Source organism: Trachypithecus francoisi, unplaced genomic scaffold, assembly GCF_009764315.1.
Source record: "Trachypithecus francoisi isolate TF-2019V2 unplaced genomic scaffold, Tfra_2.0 Lachesis_group20, whole genome shotgun sequence".
Lineage (NCBI taxonomy): Eukaryota > Metazoa > Chordata > Mammalia > Primates > Cercopithecidae > Trachypithecus > Trachypithecus francoisi.
This window is the reverse complement of record NW_022681466.1, coordinates 18,624,372-18,650,977: the sequence shown is the minus strand read 5'-3', so window position 1 is coordinate 18,650,977 and position 26,606 is coordinate 18,624,372. Positions and strand designations below refer to the sequence as shown.

At 48.6% G+C, this 26,606-nt stretch overlaps 1 protein-coding gene across 1 annotated transcript; it reads left to right on the top strand.

The window, feature by feature from the left end:
* The first annotated feature begins 12,203 nt into the window (after positions 1–12,203).
* Positions 12,204–15,038, top strand: EIF1 (eukaryotic translation initiation factor 1). The gene is made up of 4 exons (XM_033183032.1): positions 12,204–12,476; positions 13,183–13,346; positions 13,497–13,598; positions 14,182–15,038. The coding sequence occupies exons 1-4, from the start codon at positions 12,446–12,448 to the stop codon at positions 14,224–14,226; spliced, it is 342 nt and encodes a 113-aa protein (XP_033038923.1). The 5' UTR covers positions 12,204–12,445; the 3' UTR covers positions 14,227–15,038.
* Positions 15,039–26,606: the final 11,568 nt, after the last annotated feature.

Genomic DNA, 26,606 nt, shown 5'->3' with positions numbered 1-26,606 from the left:
AAGCATGTGATTACAGAAGTGGAACTCTCGGGCCGGGCGCGGTGGCTCAAGCCTGTAATCCCAGCACTTTGGGAGGCCGAGACGGGCGGATCACGAGGTCAGGAGATTGAGACCATCCTGGCTAACGCAGTGAAACCCCATCTCTACTAAAAAAAATACAAAAAACTAGCCGGGTGAGGTGGCGGGCGCCTGTAGTCCCAGCTACACGGGAGGCTGAGGCAGGAGAATGGCGTAAACCTGGGAGGCGGAGCTTGCAGTGAGCTGAGATCCAGCCACTGCACTCCAGCCTGGGGGACAGAGTGAGACTCCGTCTCAAAAACAAAAAAGAAGTGGAACTTTCAGCCCCACCTCCTGGCCTCTGGGGAGGGAAGAGAAGCTTGAGATTGAGTTTAATCAACAAGGGCCAATGATGTAATCAATCATGCCTACATAATGGAACCACCATAAAAACCCAAAGGACCCCTCAAGGTGTTGGGAGGATGGTGCACCCAAAAACACGCTGAAGCTCCCCCACACTTCTCCACACCTCGCCCTGTGTGTCTCCTCCATCCTGCCAGGTTTGTTTTGTTGTTGTTGTTGTTTTGGGTTTGGTGGTGGTGGTTATTGTTGTCGAGAAGGAGTCTTGCTCTGCTGCCCAGGCTGGAGTGCAGTGGCGCAATCTCGGCTCACTGCAACCTCCGCCTTCCGGGTTCAAGCGATTCTCCTGCCTCAGCCTCCCTAGTAGCTGGGATTACAGGTGCCCGCCACCCCACCTGGCTAATTTTTATAGTTTTAGTAGAAACAGGGTTTCACTGTATTGGCCAGGTTTGTCTTGAACTCCTGACCTCAAGTGGTCTGCCCACCTCGGCCTCTCAAAGTGCTGGTGTTACAGCAGTGAGCCACTGCACCCAGCCATCTGCTGTTTTTTAGTTGTATTCTTTTATAATAAGCTGTCAGTCTAGTAACTCAAATATTTTCCTGAGTTCTGTGAGCCATTCTAGCAAACTATCAAATTCAAGGAGGGGGTTATGGGAACCCCTGATTTATAACCGGTTGGCCAGAAGCACCTGAAGCGCAGACTTGTGGCTGGCATTGCAGTGGGACAGTTTTCAGGAATTAGAGGCTGCAGTGAGCTATGATCATTCCACTGCACTCCAGCCTGGGCAACAGAGCAAGACCCTGTCTCCAAAAGTAGATAGATAGATAGATAGATAGATAGATAGATAGATAGAGATAAAATTTAAAAATGAGGTGGGGTAGTATTGTAGAGCTAACCCATTAACCTGTGTAGTCTTGCAATAGGAGTTCAGCAGGACTGGTTTTGCAAGGTACAGGTCACGAAGACCCCTCTGATAAAATAAGATGTGGTAAAGAAGCCAGCCAAAACCAAGATAGTAATGAAAGTGACCTCTGGGCCAGGCGCAGTGGCTCACGCCTGTAATCCCAACACTTTAGGAGGCTGAGGTGGGCATATCATGAGGTCAGGAGATCAAGACCATCCTCACTAACAGTGAAACCCCACCTCTACTAAAAATACAAAAAATTAGCTGGGCCTGGTGGCATATGCCTGTAGTCCCAGCTACTTGGGAGGCTGAGGCAAGAGAATTGCTTGAACCTGGGAGGCAGAGGTTGCAGTGAGCTGAGATCATGCCACTGCACTCCAGCCTAGGCGACACAGAGAGAAAGACTCTGTCTCAAAAAAAAAAAAAAAAAAGCAACCCAACCTCTGGTGTCCTGACTGCTTATTATATGTTCATTATGATATATCAGCCTCGTGGTCAGCAACCCATTTTCAGGTCCCCTCTCACTGTCGAGAGCTTTTTCTGTCCCTCAATAAATTCTACTCTGCTTTACTCACTCTCTGCTGTCCAGGTACCTCATTTTTCTCAGTCGCAGGACAAGAACTCGGAACTCATTGAACTACAGGGGCAAAAGAGCTGCAACACTCTTTAGTAATTTTCCACCAACCTCCCTACCCTGTTCCTTGGCTACAAATCTCCAATTTTCCCTGTTGCAGAGAGAGTGGAACCCAATCTCTCTCCTCTACTACAAAACCCCAATATAATAGCTCCCCCTTGAATAAAGTCTTCCTTCAACAAATGTCTGAGTAATTTTTTCTTTAATGCCACACTGACCTGGGCAGGGCATTTAACACCTCCCCCAAGCTCTGGAAGGGAAACCAGCAGTGACTACAATGATGCCCGTATGGGGCCCTGGACCAGACCCAGACAATCTTTCAGGGCAGGCACCCCTTCCAGATTAGGGGCACAGGCTCTGGATTTGAATTCCAGCCATGCAACTTACCGGCTGTGATCTTGTAAAAATGATTCCTATCTATGATTCAGTATCTTTGTTACTAACAAAGCTGGTCCCCAAAAAATGGAGCCTTTCCCCATTCGGTGTTACAAAACCAATATGCAAAACTGAAAGTGAGCGTCAAGCAGCGCAGGCTTTATTAGATGGTCACGGAATGGAGAAGTGGGAGCTTGGGCTGAGCTCCTGAGAGCCAGGAAGTCAGGGCATCTTTAATGAAACAGTTGGATATTAAAAGCAAGGGGGGGAATATTCATTTCTTTTCTGGGACTGGATGGAGAACTCCTTGAAACTGGATGCCGTCTTCCTTTTTGTGCTTTTGTGATTTCTTCCAGTCTTTGTCATGGTGATTGTTTTTGTTTTTGTTTTTGTTTTAAATCTCGGTGACAAATCTCAGAGATACAGGGTTTGTTTGTTTGTTTGTTTTTGAGACAGAGTCTTGCTCTGTCCCCGAGGCTGGAGTGCAGTGGCGCGATCTCGGCTCACTGCAAGCTCCGCCTCCCAGATTCACGCCATTCTCCTGCCTCAGCCTCCCAAGTAGCCAGGACTACAGGCACCCGCCACCATGCCCGGCTAATTTTTTGTATTTTTACTAGAGACGGGGTTTCACCGTGTTAGCCAGGATGGTCTCGATCTCCTGACCTCACGATCCGCCCACCTTGACCTCCCAAAGTGCTGGGATTACAGGCATGAGCCACCGCACCTGGCCTGTCATGGTGATTGTTAACTGTCATGGTGCTGGTGGGAGTGTCATTTAGCACAGAAATTAGTTATAATGAAGTTAGAGGTTCTTCAGAGGTCAAGTGAGCTGCCTTGGATCCCACAAATCTTAGCCAGTTTGGTCAGGAAGGGGAGCTTTTGACCTCAAGCATCCAGTTCCCTAAAGATAAGCAGAATTAAGGCAGGGTAGAAATTCACCTGTGTCACGCAGGCATTACACTGGGTAACATCCTCATCTGTAAAAGAAAATAACAATTCTCGCCAGGCACAGTGGCTCACACCAGTAATCCCAGCACTTTAGGCCAAGGTGGGCAGATCCTGAGATCAGGAGTTTGAGACCAGCCCGGGCAACATGGCAAAACCCCATCTCTATGAAAAATATAAAACTTAGCCAGGCATCATCATGGGTGCCTATAATCCCAGCTACTCAGGAGACTGAGGTGGGGAATCGCTTGAACTCAGGAGGCAGAGGTTGCAGTGAGCCGAGATTGTGCCACTGCACTCCAGCCTGAGCGACAGAGTGAGACCCCATCTCAAAAAAAAAAAAAAGACTGAACCATGTTGATCTCTCTGACCCATTTTCAAGCTCCTTAAGGGCAGGCTGTGCCCATCACAGCACCTGTCATGGGGGCTTAGCTACGGTTTGTTCAAATAGAGGAATTAAGGATCAAAAATGTATTTGAAGCCAGGGGTGGCAGCTCATACCTGTAATTCCAAACTTTGGGAAGCCAAGGTAGGAGGACTGGTTGAGCCCAGGAGTTCAAGACCAGCCCAGGAAACAAAGTGAGACCCCATCTCAAGAAGAAGGAAAGAAAGAAAACAAGAAAGAAAGAAGGGAAAGAAGAAAGAGGGAGGGAGGGAGGAGGGAGGGAAGAAGGAAGGGAGGGAGGCAGGGAAGGAGGGAGGGAGAGAGGGAGAGAGAGAGAGAGAGAAAGAAAAGAAACAAAGAAAGAAAGAGAAAGAAAGGAGAGAAAGACAAAGAAAGACAGAAAGAAAGACAAGAAAGAAAGAGAAAGAGAGAAAGAGAGAAAGAAAGAAAGAGAGAAAGAGAGAGAGGGAGGGAGGGAGGGAGGAAGGGAGGGAAGGAAAAGAAAGAGAAGAAGAAGGAGGAGGAGGAGGAGAAGAAGGAGGAGGAGGAGAAGAAGGAAGGAAAGAAAGAAAGAAGGAAGGAAGGAAGGAAGGAAGGAAGGAAGGAAGGAAGGAAGAAGGAAGGAAGGGAGAAAGAGAGAGAGAATTTGTTTGAATCTTATGTTGTGTGCTGCAATGAGATTGTCCACAGTAGCACCGGCCTCCCAGACTCTCTCCAAATATGCACAGCACATCCGAGCTCTGGAGAGAACTGGGGTGCATGCCCCAAATGCTGGTGTCCATCAAGAAAACAGATAACCCCTTTATGACAGCAGAATCATACCAGAGGTTCCTCGTTCAGGAAACCTGGTCCGTCTTGGGTGGTTAGGCAGCCTAGTAGGAAGAGGGCCACCACCGCCACCCTGCCAGGTCTCTGCCTGCAGAAGGACTAATGAGCTTTGTCAGGATTCCATGGGACAGGGTGTGGAACACTCAGCTAAGCTCGTAGCAACAGCTCAGCCACTGTAAATTTCATAAAATGAAAAAAAATAAATGTACTGTGCAAAACTCCTCTCAGGAGGAGTATTATCTATGGTAAAGGGACAGCTGCTAAGCTGTTTGGGGCAAAGGCTGAAATCGATGTCCCCACTGCCCCAGTGCATGCTCAGGTGGCAGTATCTGTCCACTGGCTGATGGAGGGGCAGCTTGGGCTAGATGAGTGAAAAAGAGGAGAGAATTTCACCTTCTTGGCCCAGGAAGGGACCCAGTTTGGGTGGGTGAATACTCAATAAGCCACTTGAGCAGGAAAAAGTTCCCTCCACATCCCTGGCCTGGCCTTGGTACATATGACCATAACCAAGCTGTCTTCTAAACTGGGAGCAGGGACAGAAATATGCAAGCTCACAGCAGAGTTATATCACTGGGAACTAGAGATGCTGGAGGCGGGGGCAGGAGACAAGGAAATGAGGCAGGTGGTGGCAGAGAAGGCTGGAAAGAACAGCCGTTCCTGTGACTAGCGCCTGCCGTGTGTGTGCCACCAGGCTCGCATCAGTCTAGCATCCTGCTGAGCAGCGCTGTCCAGTAGGAAGAGAACGCACACCACACAAGCAACTTAAAATCTCCCAGGAGCCACGTTTCTTTAAAGTTAAAAAAAAAAAAAATAGGTGAAATTAACTTAATATATTTTATTTAACATAATAGATCCAAAATATTCATCTTTTAATAAGTAATTCAAATAAAAAGTATTGTGAAGGCTGGGCACAGGGGCTCACACCTGTAATCCCAGCAATTTGGGAGGCTGAGGCACAGGAATGGCTTGAGTAGAGGAGTTTGAGACCAGCCTGGCCAACATGCTGAAACCCTGTTTCTACAAACAAAAATTAGCCGGGCTAATTAGGTGGTGTGCACCTGTGATCTCAGCTACTCAGGAGGCTGACACAGCAGAATTGCTTGAACCCAGGAGGCAGGGTTGCAGTGAGCTGAGATGGCACCATTGCACTCCAGCCTGACAGAGCAAGATCCGTCTCAAAAACAACAGGCCGAGAGCAGTGGCTCACGCCTGTAATCCCCGCACTTTGGGAGGCCAAGGCGGGCAAATCATGAGGTCAGGAGTTCGAGACCAGCCTGGCCAACATGGTGAAACCCCGTTTCTACTAAAAATACAAAAATTAGCTGGGCACAGCGGTGAACGCCTGTAATCCTAGCTACTCAGGAGGGTGACGCAGGAGAATCACTTGAACCAGGGAGGCAGAGGCTGTGGTGAGCCGAGATCATACCTTTGCACTCCAGCCTGGGCAACAAGAGCAAAACTCCAACTCAAAATAAATAATTAATTAATAAATTAATATAATAAAAAGCACTGTGAAACTTTACAGGTTTTTTTCATGCCCATTCTTCAGAGCCCTGCGTGTTTTCACACTTACAGTGCATCCTCATTCAGACTGGCCCCGTGTCCAGGGTTCCAAGGCCGCAGGTGGCTTGTGGCTGCTGTGGCCCTTTGAGAGTTAGATTTAATTTGGGGAAGATCGGTGGGTGCAGAGGAGAGGGGAGGCTGCCCAGAGAGGCACCTCCAGGTGACACGTGCTTGGGGCCAGAGCTGCACACTGGGGACAGCTGACTGTTGGGGGGTGTGCAGAGGTGTGGCTGAAAGGGGAGGAGCAGGGTGTCCCAACTGGTGAGGGCTGTCACCACACGGCACCAGCTCTCTCTGCATTTCTTCCTGTCCTCTCACAGTGAAAGGGAAGGACTTGATGAGTCTTGCTGCTCAATTACCGCTGGATGAACTCTTGGAGACAGTCCTTACATGAGTTACACTAGTTTAAAAACTAACATGAAACGAAATGAAAGGAGGGCTAGAGGACCTATGCTTGGGTCCAAGGCAGACTGCTCCACCCAAACACACCTGTGAGCTTGTCCCAGGAAAGGGGCCAGATCTGAACGGATTGCCATCAAGCATGTATAACGCTCTTCCCTCCATCCAGAATGTCCACCTGCCCTCAGCTAGAGAACACCTCCTCCAGGGCCTGGTCAGAACACAGGACCCCTCTGTGCACCTGGGCCTGGCACCTCCTCCACGCTTCCTGGGCCCCTGGTTCTTTGCAGCGGTGTCTGAACCCTCGCTAGGCTGTGAGCTCCTAGAGGCCAGATGCCAGGCCCCTTCCCCACCTCCTCCATGGGCCCAGGCTGCACTTTCTATCCTCTCCCACCTGCCTCAGCAGTTGAGTTCGCTGTTGGGCCAACCTGGATGGCCCTGCCCAAGAGAGAGGAACCAAGGGCTCTGGCCTTTATCTCCCTTCCTAAATGAAATTTCCCCCAATCTATAGGAGCTTCTGCAGGACTCCCTGAAAGAAGAGGAAAGACAGGAGGGGAAGGAGTGGGAAGCAGGATGGGGAAGGCAGATGCTCTGCCAGCAAAGAGGCAAAGAGGAACTGAGCCAAGTCTCCACTGTGGGTTGGCATAAGTGGGTCCCTGGCAAGGGAAGAGAAAGTGAGAACAAGAAGAAAGGCTGACCGGGTTGGGAGGTGGGGATAAAATATAACCGCCATACACACAACACACGCTAGCCATAAGGGTACAGCTGAATAGATTTTTGCCACCTGGATCAAGAGGAAGGTCATTTCCAGCACCCCATAAGGTTCACTCATGTCAGGCCAGGAGTGGCGTGGTGGCTCACGCCTGTAATCCCAACACTTTGGGAGGCCGAGGCAGGCGGATCACTTGAAGTCAGGAGTTCGAGACCAGCCTGACGAACATGGTGAAACCCCATCTCTACTAAAAATACAAAAATTTGCTAGGCGTGGTGGTGGGCGCCTGTAATGCCAGCCACTCGGGAGGCTGAAGCAGGAGAATCACTTGAACCTGGCAGGCAGAGGTTGCAGTGAGCCAAGATCACGCCACTGTACTCCAGCCTGGGAGACAAGAGTGAGACAACATCTCAAAAAAAAAAAAAAAAAAAAAAAAGGGTTCCCCATGTCTCTTCCCAGCATCTACCCTAGGCAGGTTTGAAGAAGTGATGTATTGCCAGCAGAACCCCGGCTGATGCCTGACCTGCACATCTCATCATCACTCTGTGCAGGCTGCAGATCAAGCTGCAGCAGGCATGGGTCTCCCTCCTTCTCCAAGTGGAAAGAATAGCAGCCTTCATTCACTGGAACCTTCTATGTGCATGGGAGCGGGGGAGGGGGAACTATTCCAGTCACTTACATACGTGGGTGGTAGGTCCCAAATAAGGAATGCAAGAAATATGGCATTAATTGGACTTTCTTTAAATCAAGTGAGATCCTTGCCAATTAATATCCCACTGGGCTGCTCAGAAATCCAGCCTTGGATATGACAGGGGCTCCAGCCCTCCCCAGGACTCTCTCTCGCTCACGGGGTTTTCTAGAGCGCCAGAGCTACAAGGAGCCCCTGGACCAGATCATCTATCTGCCTTGGTTACCATGGAGATGTCTATTTTCCCAGAGGATGCAATCCCTTCCTGGAGGGAGATTCTGCTGCTTCTGTGCCACGCTGGTGGCCTTGGAGAATCTTATTGAGGTCAAGGGTCCCAAGGTGTCCCACACAGCCATGCCCTTGTCACATCCCAAGGCGATCACCATGGAGAGGTGCCCACCTCCGTCCCATCCTCATTCGAAGGGGCTCCCTCCTGTCCCCCGCTGCTCTCGGACGCTCTCTCTCTCCCTTCTCCTCCGGGAAACTGGCATAATCTGTTTAGTGGTTTCATAACTGTACATTTTTATCCAGCTGTACATAGTCTCCTCTTGAAATCCCCTCAACAGCCTATGAGAAGGGCATTATTGTCTCTGTCGTACAGAGGAGAAAATGCAGGCTGAGAGGGGCCAAGTCGCCCGGGCAACAAGATGGAGAAGATATTCAGATACAGACACTCCAGAGCCTGTGCTTTGTACCCTGCCCTTGGCTGCCCAGGTGACAGCACCTCAGAGCACAGTAATAAAGAAGCCAGCATTAACAGCAGGCACACATGTCACTTTCAAACTAATTACTCCTGCCTCCATGACTACTCCTCAGGCTCCTGGGGCTGGGGTAAACTCCCACACTGGAAGGTGGACTTTGGAAGACCCTTCTGGAAATGCTCCCAACTTGGGAGAACAGCGCTTCAGACTTTAGACCCAGGAAGAGATCACCCAGGGCTCCTTTTACGGGACATACGACTGAAGCCAAGAGGTAAACCAGGTCACCCACAAAGCTGGTGGCAAGTCAAGACCCAAGTCTCAGGCCTGGTGCGGTGGCTCATCCCAGCACTTTGGGAGGCCGAGGTAAAGGCTTACTTGAGCCTAGGAGTTCAAGACCAGCCTGGGCAACATAGTGAGACCTCATCTCTACCAAAAATTCTAAAAATTAGCTGGCCATGGTGGCACATGCTGTAGTGCCAGGTACTCAGGAGGCTGAGGCAGAAGATCACTTGAGCCTAGGAGTTCAAGTCTGCAGTAAGCTATAATGGCACCACTGCACTCCAGCCTAAGTGACAAAGCCAGACCCTGTCTCGAAAAAAAAAAAAAAAAAGAACTGAGTTGTGGCTGGGTGTGGTGGCTCACGCCTGTAATCCCAACACTTTGGGAGGCCGAGGCGGGCAGATCACTTGAGGTCAGGAGTTCAAGACCAGCCTGGGCAACGTGGTAAAACCCATCTCTACCAAAAATACAAAAATTAGCCAGGCATGGTGGCACCTTGCCTGCAATCTCAGGTACTCGGGAGGCTGAGGCAGAAGCATAGCTTGAACTCAGGAGGCGAAGGTTGCGGTGAGCTGAGATCACACCACTTCACTACAGCCTGGACAACAAAGCGAGATTCTGTCTCAAAAAATATTTCAGTATGACAAAATATTGTGTGCACACTGGGAAGTACAGTTCCAATTCATTCATTCAAACTCTCTCCCCAAACCCTTTCCAGCAGAACCATGTCTGTCAGTGTAAAGGTTCCCAAGTTGGCAGGCTGGGTCCTTAGCTTCTCAAAAGGGCATGACCATGAGACTGGGATGCCCATGACCTAGCCATGGTTCCTCCTTCCTGATGTCAAGGAAACCAAACTATTAATCAAGTTTACTTAGTAAATAGAGAATCAAAACAAAGTATCAGGCCAGGCACACTGGCTCCTGCCTGTAATCCCAGCACTTTGGGAGGCCAAGACAGGGGGATCGCTTAAGCTCGGTAGGTTGAGGCTGCAGTAAGCCATGATCGTGCCACTGCATTCCAGCCAGTCTGGGTGACAGTGAGACTTTGTCTATATACACACACACACACACACACACATATATGCAAATATACACACACACACACACTCAAATATATATATATACACATATATATACACACACACATACACATACATATACACACACATACCCACATATATATACACACATATATATCAGGTACACCTAGCATTTCCTCTTACAGAGGTTTTTCCTCTGGCAGGCACATGCCTTGTCCCACAGTGGACTCCTTCCTACCCTCTGTCAGCTAGAATGCTGCCTCCCCAGAGGCCTTCTCTGACCACCCCATCTGAAGGAGGCTCTTCCTGTCACATCACCCTGTTTATCTCCTTTTTGGCACCTCTCACAATCTGTCATTATCTTTTTTTTGAGACAGAGTCTTGCTCTGTCACCCAGGCTGGAGTGCAATGGCGCCATCTTGGCTCACTGCAGCCTCCTCTTCCCAGGTTCAAACAATTATCGTGCCTCAGCCTTCTGAGTAGCTGGGACTACAGGCACGCGCCACCACACTCAGCTAATTTTTGTATTTTTAGTAGAGACAGGGTTTCACCATATTGGCCAGGCTGGTCTTGAACTCCTGACCTCAGGTGATCCACCCACCTCAGCCTCCCAAAGTGCTGGGATTACAGGCCTAAGCCATAGCACCCAGCCTCATTATCTTATTATTTGTTTAGTGGCTCTCTCTCCCGCTGGCCTTCAACTCCACAAGGGCAGTGACCCTGACTGTCAGGGACATAAACTAGCAGTCCACAGGCATGCATATCTTTCTCTGGCTTGCACAGTGTTTTATCAAAAATTCAATTCATTCCTGTAATCCCAGCACTTTGGGAGGCCGAGGCAAGTGGATCACCTGAGGTCAGGGGTTCAAGACCAGCCTTGCCAGGCATGGTGGCTCACGCTTGTAATCCCAGCACTTTGGGAGGACAAGGCAGGTGGATCACGAGGTCAGGAGTTCGAGACCAGCCTGGCCAAAACAGTAAAACCCCATCTCTACTAAAAATACAAAAATTATCTCGGCGTGGTGGTGTGTGCCTGTAATCCCAGCTACTCAGGAGGCTGAGGCAGGAGAATCGCTTGAACCTGGGAGGCAGAGGTTGCAGTGAGCCGAGATCGTGCCATTGCATTCCAGCCTGGGTGACAGAGCTAGACTCAGTCTCAAAAAAAAAAAAAGACCAGCCTGGCCAACATGGTGAAACCTTGTCTCTACTAAAAATGTTTTTAAAAACTAGCCAGGGGTGGTGGTGGACGCCTGTAATCCCAGTTACTCGGGAGGCTGAGGCAGGAGAATTGCTTGAACTCAGGAGATGGAGGTTGCAGTGAGCCGACACAGTGCCACTGCACTCCAGCCTTGGCAACAAAGTGAGACTCTGTCTCAAAAAAAAAAAATCAATTTATTGGCAATATTTAAAAATCAAGAGATTTTATGTAAACACCTAGATTTCCTGGCACTCTTGAAAAAGATCTAGCACAATGGGCGGGAGGTTAGCGGCTACTGCAGCCCATAGTTCTTACTCCAGCCCCCACTCCACCCCATTACATCACACTTGGCTGTTTGCACTCCTTGATCCTACTTACCTGCCTGGTCCCAGAGGCCTTTGAGTCTAAAACCCCTGGTCTCTTTTCACCACCCTACTTATCCCTGCAACTGAGAGTGTTGAAATAAATAAACTGAGAGCAAGCAAGCTTGACTGTTTTGAAGGAAATATTTCATCTAAACTCTGGGAAGGCTCTACTCCACATAAGCTGTGCGACATGAAGGACGCCCTCTGGTGCCAGAATTATTCTCTGGGGGGGCCCAGAACCAGTTACTATCCCTTGAACTCATGCCAATGAGCTAGGCACACTTTTTCCTTGGATGGATTAATCTAATCTAAATGAAAATTTTAGATCAGATTAACCCACTTTAGAATAAATCTAAATGGCAATCTAAATTATGCGGTTACCGTTTTGATTATATTATTGTATGTTGATTAATCAAACTGCCGCCCTAAATCCCGCTGTGACTCAGTGGGTAGTAGGGTGGGTAGGTAGGTGGGTTTGACAAAACGGGGATTTGTCGTGTTTGGGAGGCTCAGCATCTACATCCTAAGGAGTGTTCATCTACCCTATGAAACATCCCTTTTCGAGCAGGCAGGGATGCAACAGGGTCAGGAAGGTGGAACGTACCAAAGGACACAGTGCGTAGGCGAGCTCGAAACCTCGGCCAGTTTTCTCGGCGTGCTGACACCGTCCACCCGCACTGCGCAGGCGCCGAGCCAGACCAAGCTTTCCCTCCCCCTCCCAGCTCTCCTAGAGTCAAGAGAACGCCCCGCTCCCCGCCGCAGACTTCCTGCGCAAGCGCCATCCTATGTCCCCGCCCCCAAGCCAATTGGAAGCTGCGCCGCCTGTGTGCTTGGGGCACGACGCCGTGGGTGGGGTCGGGACGTGAGGGCAGCGCGCTGGCGTCTCAGGCGCGGCTATATAAGTGAACACAGGCACCGCCCCTCTGCCCCAGTCACTGAGCCGCCGCCGAGGACTCAGCAGCCTCCCCCTTGAGCCCCCTTGCTTCCCGACGTTCCGTCCCCCCTGCCCGCCTTCTCCCGCCGCCGCCGCCTTCCGCAGGCCGTTTCCACCGAGGAAAAGGAATCGTATCGTATGTCCGCTATCCAGAACCTCCACTCTTTCGGTAAGCTATGGGAAAGGTCGCGGGCTCGGGTGGGGCAGTGGGGCCTTCCGGGCCCGGAGACGTGTTCCAGGAAGCTGCCAAGCGCTCCGGGCCTTCGTAAGCTCTAGTAGGGGAAACTTGTCCAGGGTCGCAGGGCAGCGGGATCAAGGCCTGGGCCCCGGGGTCGGAACCTGAGCGCGACCGGAAGGAGCAGACCGGAGGTCAACCCTTGGGCGGGCTCGGCGTCTCGGTGGCGCATTTACTAATGGCTCCCGGGCCGCCTAGGGCCACACCCGTCCCTCCCGTCACCCTTGCGTCACGTCCGTTACGTCACCACTCGTTGTCACGGAGTCGGAGGGAAAGGCGGTGCCAGCCCTAAGTGGCAGGCGTGCGCACCAATGGGGTAGTAGGCTTAGCCCCGCCTCGGGAGTTCGGGTTCCGGCGGGTTGCATCAGCCGGTGGGGCACCGCCTGCCAGCTCGGACTCCCCCGACACGTGATCGGCTTCCCAGGGAGGGCGGGAGGCCCGGGCGTTCTCCGAGCCTGGGGAAGCCGGACGTCCCGGACTGACGTGCTCGGGGAGAGCCAGCAGAGGACACATACGGCCTGGCCCAAGCCCTGACGATTTCAGTGTTGTTTTCTGCACGCGCCAAACACCTGGTAGCCGGGGAGATGGCAGTGGTATCTGATCTTTGACCCCTCTGAACGAGCTTAACCTTAATTTTCAGACCCCTTTGCTGATGCAAGTAAGGGTGATGACCTGCTTCCTGCTGGCACTGAGGATTATATCCATATAAGAATTCAACAGAGAAACGGCAGGAAGACCCTTACTACTGTCCAAGGGATCGCTGATGATTACGATAAAAAGAAACTAGTGAAGGCGTTTAAGAAGGTAGGTCTTAAATGAGATTGCGGGAAAGTCATAATGAATTTGTGTGCAAGGGGGTGCTAGCTGCGTTGTATTTATTGTTAGCAGAAGGGGTGATAAATGCATTCATGCTCTTACTAGGCCTAATTTGTTTTGTTTCCTTTGTGCTTGCAGAAGTTTGCCTGCAATGGTACTGTAATTGAGCATCCAGAATATGGAGAAGTAATTCAGCTACAGGGTGACCAACGCAAGAACATATGCCAGTTCCTCGTAGAGGTGAGTTCAGTCACTTCTTGATTTGTGCCCCTCTGCTGGCAGATCTCAGATCCTGTGTATTAGCTTCTGCTGGGGACCTAAAAGTTGGCTTTGTAAGGCTGAGCGAAACCTCAGTTGGTTTTTAAAGTACACAGACTTCTGTTTTATAGGAAAAAGCAGAAGGGACTTGTGTACCTTTGGTTAACTGTTTCTGTGGATCTGCTCTACAGGTGCAAATTTGAATAGCACATAGATGCATTGTAAAATAAGCCAAATGCTGGGTTGTTCCTGTATTTGTAAGGACATGAGTTTTTAAAAATGAATTTTCTGAGTATTAATACTAAAATACTGTTACATGATCGGCTCTTGATATAATCGAAGAGGTTTCATATACTTGATGAGTCTCATTCTCACACTAATTCAGAACCTTGGAAGGCACTGAGTGTTCAAAAAAGGTAGCTCTTAACTGAGGACGGTCCGTGGACCACTGTGCACCCCTGGCTCTTGGGCAGTGTAGTGGCAGGAAGACAGGGCTGATGGCATTAGAAACGGAGGCTTTAGCTCCCCTGCCCCCATTTAAAACTTTGTCCTTTTGTCTTTCCAGATCGGACTGGCTAAGGACGATCAGCTGAAGGTTCATGGGTTTTAAGTGCTTGTGGCTCACTGCAGCTTAAGTGAGGATTTCCTTGCAATGAGTAGAATTTCCCTTCTGTCCCTTGTCACAAGTTTAAAAACCTCACAGCTTGTATAATGTAACCATTTGGGGTCCGCTTTTAACTTGGACTAGTGTAACTCCTTCATGCAATAAACTGAAAAGAGCCATGCTGTCTAGTCTTGAAGTCCCTCATTTAAACAGAGGTCAAGCAGTAGGCGCCTGGCAGTGTCCAGCCTGAAACCAAGCAATACCGGCATGTTTCAGCCAAGCCCAGAGCCCTAAGATCACAACCAACTATGGCCGGAACCTCCTCGGCTCTCCCTCTGCAGAGTTCCTTGCCCTAACAGAATGTTACCACCTGAACAGTCCTCGGTGAATCTGAGAGGAGAGGATGGGGTAAGGCGGCAGCACCAGCTGTACTACTGGAAGGGAGCTTTTGGTGGTGGATCCCCTGGTGTCTCCCACCTGACCAGGTGGACAGCTCAGAGAGGCCCTCTTATCACTAGTGAGATGATAGGACATCTGGCTTGCCACAAAGGTCTGTTTGACCAGACATATCCTAGCTAAGGGATGTCCAAACATCAGAATGTGAGGCCAACCTACCAGAGTTAAACTTTTGACAAGGGAACAAATCTCAAACGGATCCATCAGTCATGTAGCTAGCTGTAGAGCTTGCAACTTAATAGCAGCAGCTGCCCAATGCCATGTGAAGTAACAAACTGGTTTTTGGTTTTTTCCCCCCTTCAGTTTTAATGTTATGTGTAATGTATTTAAACCCTTATTTAAATAAAACTTGTTTTCAGAAATACCTGACTTGCAGATTATTTACATATAGTCCATCTTGTGCATATAAAGGAACCATAGAAATGGGCAGTGGAGGATTCGTCCACACCCACAGCTTCCCAACGGGCCTGAACTTGGCCAAGAAAAACCTTGATGAGCTTGTCCCTCTCTGGTCAACTGTTTTTTTGTTCGTTTGTTTTTTGAGATGGAGGTTTGCCCTTGTTGCCCAGGTTAGAGTGCAGTGGCACAATCTCAGCTCACTACAACCTCTGCCTCTGAGGTTCCGGGAATTCTCATGCCTCAGCCTCCCTAATAGCTGGGACTACAGACAGCACGCCCAGCTAATTTTTGTATTTTTAGTAGAGACAGCTTAGCCATGTTGACCAGGCTGGACTCAGATGCCTGGCCTCAAGTGATCTGCCTCCCCTGGCCTCCCAAAGTGCTGGCATTACAGGCGTGAGCCACCATGCCCAGCCAGTCAACTGTTTTTGCAAGCATTTAGCCAGAGTCATGCTGGCTTGTTAATCAGTGTCCTAGAGAATGGGTTGCTTGGAAATCTTGGAGCCCCTCATGAGTAACAGCCTTGGTTTAGGGGTGCAGAGTGGAGAGTAAATGCAAGGGCTCTAAAAAGGACAGTCATGCTGTGGGTTAAGATCCACAAATCGCTAGCAATGTGTGTACTCTGGGCAGTGAGTTTGTAGTAGTAGAAGGTTTAATGAAGTATTTGGAGAGCTGAAGTTAAGTGTTGGGAGGCCATCCCTCATGAAGGACAATGAATGGCAACTAAAAGACCCAAGTTCTGTTCCTGGGTCCATTAGTTAAAAAGGCAAAGTTCTGCCACCAAACGCATCTGGATGCAGTCACGCACTGCCTAAAGATGCTTCATTCAACAATGAGCCTCACAGTTGTGCTACAGTTAAGACTATAATACTGTATTTTTACTGTACCTTTTGTGTGTTCAAATACACAGATTAACACTGTGTTACAATGGCCTACAGCAAGCTTGTGTGGAAGGCTTTGAATGTGGCCCAACACAAACTAATATATTTTGCTAAAACATGAGGTATATTTTGGCGACTATTTTTTTTTTTAAGCTCATTAGCTATAGTTGCTGTATTTTATTTGTGGCCCAAGACAGTTCTTCCAATGTGGCCCAGGGAAATGAAAAGAGAGGACACCCCTGGCCTATAATTTCAGTACAGTACTTGCTGTACAGGTTTGTGGCCTAGGAGTAACAGGCTATGTCATATCACCTAGGCATGTAGTAGGCTGTGCCATCCAGGTTTGCATAAGTACACGATGATGTTCGTAGAAAACAAAATCGCCTAATGATGCATTTCTCAAAACACATCCCTGTCGTTGAGTAACACAAGACTACTAAGTTTACTACCAGTCCATTTTGTAGATAAAGGTACAAGCAGTGAATTAAGTTAGAGCCCAGGTCGGGAAAGTGCATAGAACCAGGTCAGGTGTGGAGGAGGGCTGGTGAGAAGCCGAGCCAGTGGCAACTGCCCTAAAACTAGGAGGGGATTGTTTTAGAATACCACAGACTGAATAATTGATAGAGATTTATTTGGCACTCAGAAGTCAAAAGGCATGGCACTGGCATCTGGTGAGGGCCTTCTTGCTTCATCATAACATGGTGGAAGGGCTGGGCAGCACAGCAAATGGGGGCCAAACCTGTACTCCTCTTGTGAGCCCACTTCATTCATGAGAGCAGAGGCCCAGGACCTAATACCTTTAAAAGCTCCACCTCGGCCAGCCAAAGTGGCTCACACCTGTAATCCCAGCACTTAAGGAGGCTGAGGCGGGTGAATCCTTGAGACCAACCTGGGCAACATGGCACAACTCTGTCTCTACAAACAATACAAAAACTAGCCAGGCATAATGGCACACACCTGTAGTCCCAGCTACTTAGGAGGCTGAGGTGGGGGAAGGACAGTCACTGGTGCTCAGGAAACCAAGGCTGTAGTGAGCTGTGATCATGCCACTGTACTCCAGCCTGGGTGACAGAATCTCCAAAAAACAAAAGCACCCCACCTCCCAATAACTGTTCTATTGGCAATTAAATTTCAACATGGGTTTTGGTGGGAACATTCAAACCATAGCAATGATTCTAACCCCAGCATTAGGAGCTTGTTGTGTTGAAGGTCCTATGAAACCGATCTGTTTCATGAACACAAAATGATTTAGCACTTGGCTCCAAGACTCCAAATACAGTGGCATTGTTCAAAATATTTGAGTGAATTTTTTTTTTTTTTTTTTTTTTTTTTGAGATGGAGTCTCGCTCTGTTGCCCAGGCTGGAGTGCAATGGCGTGGTCTCAGCTCACTACAATTTCTGCCTCCCGGGTTCAAGCAATTCTCCTGCCTCAGCCTCCCGAGTAGCTGGGACTACAGGCACGTGCCACCACGCCCGACTAATTTTTGTATTTTTAGTAGAGACGGGGTTTCACCATGTTGGCCAGGATGGTCTCGATCTCCTGACCTTGTGATCCACCTGCCTCGGCCTCCCAAAGTGCTGGGATTACAGGCATGAGCACCGTGCCTGGCTGGGTGATACTTTTAAATCAGTAAGATTGGATTGTAATGTAGAAAGGCTTTTCTTGGAGGAACTTCTAGAGCAACGCTGGAGGCCAGACACACAAAATACTACAGGATGAAAGAGCAAGAGGAGAATTCCTTCTGTGCTGTAGGTTGTGAATATGGCCAGGTTCTGTTCCAAGTTAAACCATCAACATCTATTAAATCAGCTCTGTGGAGCCAAGTGAAGCAAATATCTGTGAACGTAGAACTAAGGAAGTTGGTGAGCACCATTATCCAACTAATGTAACCTATCAGGCTGAATGAAGAAAAGTATAATTAAGAAGGCATGATGGGCCAGGCGCAGTGGCTCACATCTGTAATCCTAGCACTTTGGGAGGCCAAGGCAGGTGGATTGCCTGAGCTCAGGAGTTCAAGACCAGCCTGGGCAACAATGCTGAAACCCTGTCTCTACTAAAATACAAAAAATTAGCCAGTCATGGCAGCTTGCACCTGTAGTCCCAGGTGGGAGGCTGAGGCAGGAGAATGGCTTGAACCCAGGAGGCAGAGGTTGCAGTGAGCTGAGATCATGCCACTGCACTCCAGCCTGGGCAAACAGAGCAAGACTTCGTCTCCAAAAAGAAAAAAAGAAGTTTTAATGGCCAGGTGCGTTGGCTCATGCCTGTAATCCCAGCACTTTGGGAGGCCAAGGCAGGCGGATTGCTTGAGTCCAAGAGTTCAAGACCAGCCTAGGCGACATGACTAAACCCTGTGTCTACAAAAAATACAAAAATTAGCCAGGCATGGTGTTGCATGCCTATGGTCCCAGCTACTTAGGAGGCCAAGGTGGGAAAATGACTTGAGCCCAGGAGGCGGAGGTTGCAGTGAGCCAGGATCGCACCACTGCACTCCAACCTGGGTGACAGAGATAGACACTGTCTCAAAAAAAGAAAACAATGTGATGTGGACATTCCCAAGGAAAGTTGTGGAACCTCATCTAGAACCCAGGACTCGCTGTGTACCCCTCCTCCCACCAGCTGGACCTGTACATTCACAATTTATGTAACTCATTTTCCCAGTGGAGTGGGAGCCGAAATAATAAATAAGTGCTCATCTTACAGAGATGGTTGAGTGCTCGGTATCTGTAGTACACTACGGGGCACGTCAGGCAGACCCCCTGCACTCAGGTTGCTGACTGCCTGATAGGTGGATGTAAGACCAGCACACAGCCTTACACAGGACAGAAAGGGACCCAAAGAGCTACAGGATCTCTGAGGACTGGGAAATCTTCCCCACTCCCATCCTCAGCCAAGGGGCCCAGGAAGGCTTCTTATATAGAGGAGGTGCTGTCTGAAGCCAAGCATTTCGAGCAGAGAGAAAGAGTCACACCCAGAAGTGAAAAGGCTCCTGGAAGCCGGTGCAGTGGCTTACGCCTGTAATCCCAGGACTTTGGGAGGCAAAGCCCAGCGAATCACTTGAGGCCAGGAGTTCGAGGCCAGCCTGGCCAACATGGCGAAACCTTGTCTCTACTAAAAATACAAAAAGCTGGGCATGGTGGCGGGTGAGATCATGCCACTGCACTCCAGCCTGAGTAACAGAGCAAGACTGCGTCTCAAAAACAAAAAACACAAAAAAGAAGGATTATGCTGAAAATGTCCCTCAGCTCTCTGCTCCTTCATCCCCCTCTCCACCCCCAACTCCCTAGTCCTCCTGCTGCCATCCTCACCCTCTACAACAGCCACACCCTAGGACAAACTGAGTGTTTCATAAAATGGTGTTATGAAGACAAAATGAAAACCGGTCAGCTAAAACTGCACAGGAAGCTACAAAACAACTTTAGAACCTATTCCAATTCCTGTCAACTCTATGAATAAGCCAGAAACACACGTAGCATATTTGGAGAACTGAACGTGAGCCCCCTTCCTGGTTTATCAGCCTCGATGGTGCCCCCTTGTGGCAGTAGTGTAAAAACACAGTTTACTGTGCGCGAGGCTTTACAATTTTTCAATTAAGAGCCCCTTGACCAACTTTTAACTTGTTTTTTGGAGACAGAGTCTCACTCTGTTGCCCAGGAAGGAGTGCAGTGAGGTCTCCTGCTAGGTACCGTGCACCCTTGCTGCCCCCTCCTGCTCAAGCCTCTCATTTCTTCTACTCTCTAAATGCAAGCATTCCCAAGGGATTGTCTGACTGTCCTTCCCTCTCCCTCGGTGGTCTCACCCTATGTCATAGCTTTGTCTGTCTTCAGTGTGTCCAGCCTGTGTCCAGCCACAACTTCTCGCCCAAGTCCAGACTCCATCGGTAGCTCTTTGCCACGTTCACTCATTCATTCATGCCCATGGAGCATTCACTTGGTGCAGGTGCTGTGCTAGGTGTGGGGGCCCAGTGATGAACAAGAGAAACCACACTCCTCATGGGGTTTGCAGTACTGCAGTCGGGGAGTCAGATGCTAAACCAATCATCGTATAAATACTGAAGAATTTTAACTGTGTTTAGAAGGGGCCATATTCGGGCCTGTGACAAGGAGAGGCACAATCTCTCTTCTTCCTGCTTTTTTTCCTCCATTGCACAACTATATGACTTATTTATAGGGCAACAATATAATTTATTTGTTTGATTTTGGCCATCTTCCCCTACAAGAACATAAGTTCCCTGTGGGCAGAAACCTTTGTCCAGGGCCTCCAAGAGTGTCTGGCACATACTAGGTGCTGAATATGTGTTTATTGGATGAATGAATGGGTCAGATTATGAGACATTTAAAATCGACAGTTACCCTCTATAAATTATGTGACTTGCTAGGGCCAGGCACAGTGGCTCACGCCTGTAATCCCAGCACTTTGAGAGTCTGAGGCAGGCAGATCACTTGAGGTCAGAAGTTCTCTGACCTCAGGCAAAATGGCAAAACCCCGTCTCTCCTAAAAAAAAAAGAGTTATGTGACTTGCTCTCTCTCCTTTGCGTCCCTACTTGGTAGAGCCGGAGCAAAAGGCCAGAATTACATCAGTAGTTCTCAGAGTCTGGAGACTATGTTAGTTGCCTGGGGTGGGGGTGAGAGAGAAGAGATGTGTGCTACTGGTATCCAGTAAGAAGTGGTCAGAGATGATGCTAAACATCCTGTGACCCACAGAACAGCTTCTTACCCCCACACAAATAATTATCTGCCCCAAAATATCAACAGTGCTGAGGTTGGGAAACCCTGGGTCACATGAACCTCTGGGAACTGTCGTAAACTCAGGCAAGCTTTTTAGAGTCACCCACGTGACTGTCTTCTATCCTGTGTCCTGCAGCCAAGCAGCTGCTGTCTCTCTCAGTGAGTCTCAACATTTTTTGGACCCAATAATCTTTCCCCCTGTTGCATCAGCAATCCAGAGGACCAACTTGAAAATTTTAGATCTTTTTCATCATATGCCTGGTATATGCTAGGAATTTTATTTTATTTATTTATTTGGAATAAAGACAGGATCTCACTATGTTGCCCAGGCTGGTCTCAAACTCTTGGACTCAAGTGATCCTCCTGCCTCTGCCTCCCAAAGTGCTGGAATTACAGGCTTGAGCCACCACGCCCGGACTATGCCAGGAATTTTAAGTAAAAGATAATTGGTTGGTAAATTATATGATAGGTTCTTCCTTCTCTAAAGTGCATTTAAAGTATAATCTGTGGTAATCATCAAATTCAAAGACTATTTTGACTTTCTCCATTAAAAAAGTGACAAAACACAGTGTTTATTTATTTATTTTAGATCTCCCAGGGACTCACTAACAAATATTGTATATATTATTGGAGGAGAAAGCAAGCCAAGTGTGGTGGTATGTGCCTGTAGTCCCAGCTACTCAGGAGAACCTCAAACTCACTTGAGCCTAGGAGTTTGAGGTTACAATGAGTTATGATCACACCACGGCACTCCAGCCTGGATGACAGAGTGAGATCCCGTCTCAAAAAAAAATAAAAAAGAAAGTGCCAAACAAATTGAAAAGTGATATTACATTATGTTTGGTTATGAGAACACATATATATTAAAATGCAGATTTAGGCCAGTCGTAGTGGCTCACACCTGTAATCCTGACACTTTGGGAGGCTGAGGTGGGCAGATCACCTGAGGTCAGGAGTTTGAAACCAGCCTGGCCAACATGGCGAAACCCCGACTCTACTAAAAATACAAAAATTAGCCAGGTGTGGTGTGCGCGCCTGTAATTCCAGTTACTCAGGAGGCTGAGGCACTAGAATCACTTGAACCCAGGAGCTGGAGGTTGCAGTGAGCCGAGATGCTGTCACTGCACTCCAGCCTGGGTGGCAGAGCAAGACTCCATCTCAAAGTAAAATAAAATAAAATGCAGATTTAAATTTCATTATGAGTGTTGTATTAACACTGAAGCTCATTAGGATCCCCTGCTTACACTCACTACATTAAAATTTGAATTTATAACTCTTGTATTTTTTCCCTAGAGCATAATATAAGACAGTTTCAGGATACTCATATCCAAGAAGTTTGCAAATAGTACGTGAGAGATGTAGGCTGTCTTTGGTCCCTATAAATGAAAAGCCAAGACCGGCGCAGTGGCTCATGCCTATAATCCCAGCACTTTGGGAGGCCAAGGTGGGCAGATCACAAGGTCAGGAGTTCAAGACCAGCCTGGCAAACATGGTGAAACCCCATCTCTACTAAAAATACAAAAATTAGCCAGGTGTGGTGGTGCACGCCTGTAATCCTAGCAACTCAGGAGGCTGAGGCAGGAGAATTGCTTGAACCTGGGAGACTAAAGTTGCCATGAGCTGAGATGGCACTATTGCACTCCAGCCTGGGCGACAGAGCAAGACTCTGTCTCAGAAAGAAAAAAAAGAAAAGCCAAATCAGATATAACCATCACTGAATTTTCTCCGTCAACATTGTTTGGGACATCCTGCAGCTCTCTTAATCGGTCGACCTGCAGGTCTGGTGAGGCTTAGTGGGAATGGCTGGGTAGATCACCATCACTTCGCCACCCACAGCAGTTCTGGCCTGAGACTCCAAGGCCTGAGCCCATGCTTGGTACCACTGAAGGGCTCCCTGGTTGATGCCCCTGCCAACCAGATACCCACACCTCTCACCTAATACAATTCTGCTCAATCCATACTCAATTCATAACTGTCACTTTCGATGTTTCTACTGTCCATTTTTGTGTGCTCCAATGCAGATCTAAAACTGTGATGGAATGTGCACTTATAAAATCTAAAACTGCGATGGAATGTGCACTTACAAAATCTAAAACTGCGATGGAATGTGGACTTATAAAAACTAAACGATGTCACTGTCTCTTTTTAACCAGTGCGCAGATCACAATATAAAGTCTGCTAAAGCTAGGTGCAGTGACTCATGCCTGTAATCCCAGCACTTTGGGAGGCTGAGGCGGGTGGATCACCTGAGGTCAGGAGTTTGAGACCAGCCTGACCAACATAGTGAAACCCCATCTCCACTAAAAATACAAAAATTAGCTGGGTGTGGTGGCGGGTGCCTGTAATCCCAGCTACTCGGGAGGCTGAGGCGGGAGAATCGCTTGAACCCAGGAGGCAGAGGTTGCAGTGAGCCAAGATCACGCCACTGCACCCCAGCCTGGGTGACAGAGCGAGACTCCGTCTCAAAAAAAAAATTAATTAAATTTTTTTTTTAAAAGTCTGCTAATTTTATGGTCTAAAGTGCTGCATCTCAAACTTTTTTCTTTTTTCTTTTTTTGAAATGGAGTCTCGCTCTGTTGCCCAGGCTGGAGGGCAGTGGCTCAATCTTGGCTCACTGCAAGCTTCGCCTTCCGGGTTCACGCCATTCTCCTGCCTCAGCCTCCCGAGTAGCTGGGAGTACAGGCACCCGCCACCATGCCCAGCTACTTTTTTTTTTTTTTTTTTTGTATTTTTAGTAGAGACGGGGTTTCACCTGTGTTAGCCAGGATGGCTAATCTCCTGACCTCGTGATCCACCCGCCTCAGCCTCCCAAAGTGCTGGGATTACAGGCATTAATTAAAGGCACCCCTTTTCTTTTCTTTTTTCTTTTTCTGAGACAGTCTTGCTCTGTCACCCAGGCTGGAGTGCAGTGTCGCCATCCCAGCTCACTACAACCTCAGCCTCCTGGATTTGAGCGATTCTTGTGCCTCAGCCTCCCAAGTAGCTAGGATTACAGGCACGCACCACCACGCCTAGCTAATTTTTATATTTTTAGTAGAGATGGGGTTTCATCATGTTGCCCAGGCTGTCTCAAACACCTGACCTCAAATGAACCACCCGCCTCAGCTTCCCAAAGTGCTAGGATTACAGGCATGAGCCACTGCATCAGGCTATATCGAACTTTTTTTAAGACAGGGTCTGGCTCTGTTACCCAGGGTGGAGTGCAGTGGTGTGATCAATCTAGAGGACCAACTTGAGAATTTTAGATCTTTTTCATCATATGTCTGGTATATGCTAGGAATTTTCTTTTATTTATTTATAAACAAAATAAATCACTTGAGCCTCCCAGCCTCAAGTGATCCTCCTGCCTCAGCCTCCTGAGTAGCTGGGACTACAGGCATGCCCCACCATGCCCGGCTAGTTTTTGCATTTCTTGTAGAGTTGGGATCTCACCATATTGCCCAGGCTGGTCTTTAAGTGATCCTCCCACCTTGCCCTCCCAAAGTACTAGGATTATAGACGTGAGCCACTGCATCTGCCTTTCAAACTGTTTAAAATGAAGATTGTTGAAATGGAGATTGATTCAGTAGATCTCTGGTAGGGCCTGAAATTCTGCACATCTAGAAATTCTAACATCTCAGGTGATGCTGAACAGCAAAAATCTTTAGTGCTGGCTCCAAAGTGGGCGAGTCATAATTTCTCTGAACCTTATATTCCCCTTGTGCTTGTTTCCTCCTGTATCACAGAAATGGAGTGAGAATTAATAACTTGACACACAAAGGGCATCATGTTTGTGTTCAATGTTCATTTATTTTTCAACCTCTGCTCCCTTTGCTTCCTGTTTTTAACCAATTGTCCATTATGGGTATAAATTAACCATAAAGGACTCTGATTAAAGACAACTTAAACTGCGCGGCGACCTGGACTGCTGTGGCTGGGTAACGGCTGGCGATAGTGACTGTGGATCGAGGGAACCCGTGTGGACACCTGGGCGCTGCAGGGTCCCGGCCGCTGCGTGTGCACCTCCTGTCCAACAAGCACTCTGTTTTAAAGGAGATCTTTTATTTTACTTTTTTTTTGAGTTGGAGTCTCTCTGTCACCTAGGCTAGGGTACAGTGTCACTGCAGCCTCCTCCTCCTGGGTTCAAGCCATTTTCCTGCCTTAGCCTCCTGAGTAGCTGGGACTACAGGTGCCCGCCACCACACCCAGCTGAGTTTTGTATTTTTAATAGAGACAGGCTTCATTCACCATGTTGGCCAGGCTGCTCTCAAACCCCTGACCTCAAGTGATCTACCTGCCTCAGCCTCCTGAAGTGCTAGGATTATAGGCGTGAGGCACCACACCCAGCCAATATATTTTTATCTCGATTTTTTATATTAAATCCTCTTTCTCATGTCTAACCCCACATGGCTTCTCGTTTGAATAATTGCCCTTGCCAGATGCTTCTCTGCTTTGTCAGCTTTTCCCTCCCCAAAACTCCAGGCTTCAATTTTTTTTTTCTTTTTTTTTCTTTTTTTTTGAGACGGAGTCTTGCTCTGTCGCCCAGGCTGGAGTGCGGTGGCCGGATCTCAGCTCACTGCCAGCTCCGCCTCCCGGGTTCACGCCATTCTCCTGCCTCAGCCTCCCGAGTAGCTGGGACTACAGGCGCCCGCCACCTCGCCCGGCTAGTTTTTTGTGTTCTTAGTAGAGATGGGGTTTCACCGTGTTAGCCAGGATGGTCTCGATCTCCTGACCTCGTAATCCACCCGTCTCGGCCTCCCAAAGTGCTGGGATTACAGGCTTGAGCCACCGTGCCCGGCCAATTTTTTTTTTTTTTTTTTTTCTTGATACAGAGTTTTGCTCTTGTTGCCCAGGCTGGAGTGTAATGGCATGATCTCAGCTCACGGCAACCTCCACCTCCCGGATTCAAGCGATTCTCCTGCCTCAGCCTCCTGACTAGCTGGGATTACAGGCATGCACCACCATGCCCAGTTAATTTTGTATTTTTAGTAGAGACGGGGTTTCTCCATGTTTGTCGGGCTGGTCTTGAACTCCCGATCTCAGGTGATCCGCCCGCCTCAGTATCCCAAAGTGCTGGGATTACAGGCATGAGCCACCGCACCCGGCCAATTTCTTTTTTTTTTTTTTTTTTTTTTGAGGTGGAGTCTCGCTCTGTCGCCCGGACTGGAGTGCAGTGGCCGGATCTCAGCTCACTGCAAGCTCCGCCTCCCGGGTTTACACCATTCTCCTGCCTCAGCCTCCCAAGTAGCTGGGACTACAGGCGCCCGCCACCTCGCCCGGCTAGTTTTTGTATTTTTAGTAGAGACGGGGTTTCACTGTGTTAGCCAGGATGGTCTCGATCTCCTGACCTCGTGATCCGCCCGTCTCGGCCTCCCAAAGTGCTGGGATTACAGGCTTGAGCCACCACGCCCGGCCTTTTTTTTTTTGTTAAAGACATCATCTCACTCTGTTGCCCAGGCTGAGTACAGTGATTATAGCTCACTGCAGCCTCCAACTCCTGATCTCAAGGAATGCTCCCACCTTGGCCTCCCAAAGTGCTGGAATTACAGGCGTGAGCCACCACACCCGACCAAAAAATCCATTCTTAATCTTACCAATTCTATCATTTTTTTTTTTTTGTTTTTCTCAATCATTAATCTCTAATTTTATTATTTTTCTTTCTTCCTTATTTTCCTTGATTTTGTGGCTCTTTTTCTAACTTCTTGAGTTTAAAGATTCACACATTTATTTTAACTCCTTTGTTTAACAATGAATTTTTGTTTTATTTTGTTTGAGATAGGATCTGGAGTGCACCAGACCCTATCACCCAGGCTGGAGTGCACTAGTGCAATCTGATCATAGCTCACTGCAGCCTCCAACTCCCAGGCTCAAGCAATCCTCTCACCTCAGCCTCTCAAGTAGCTGGGACTTCAGGCTGGCACTGCCACACCTGGCTTTTTTTTTCT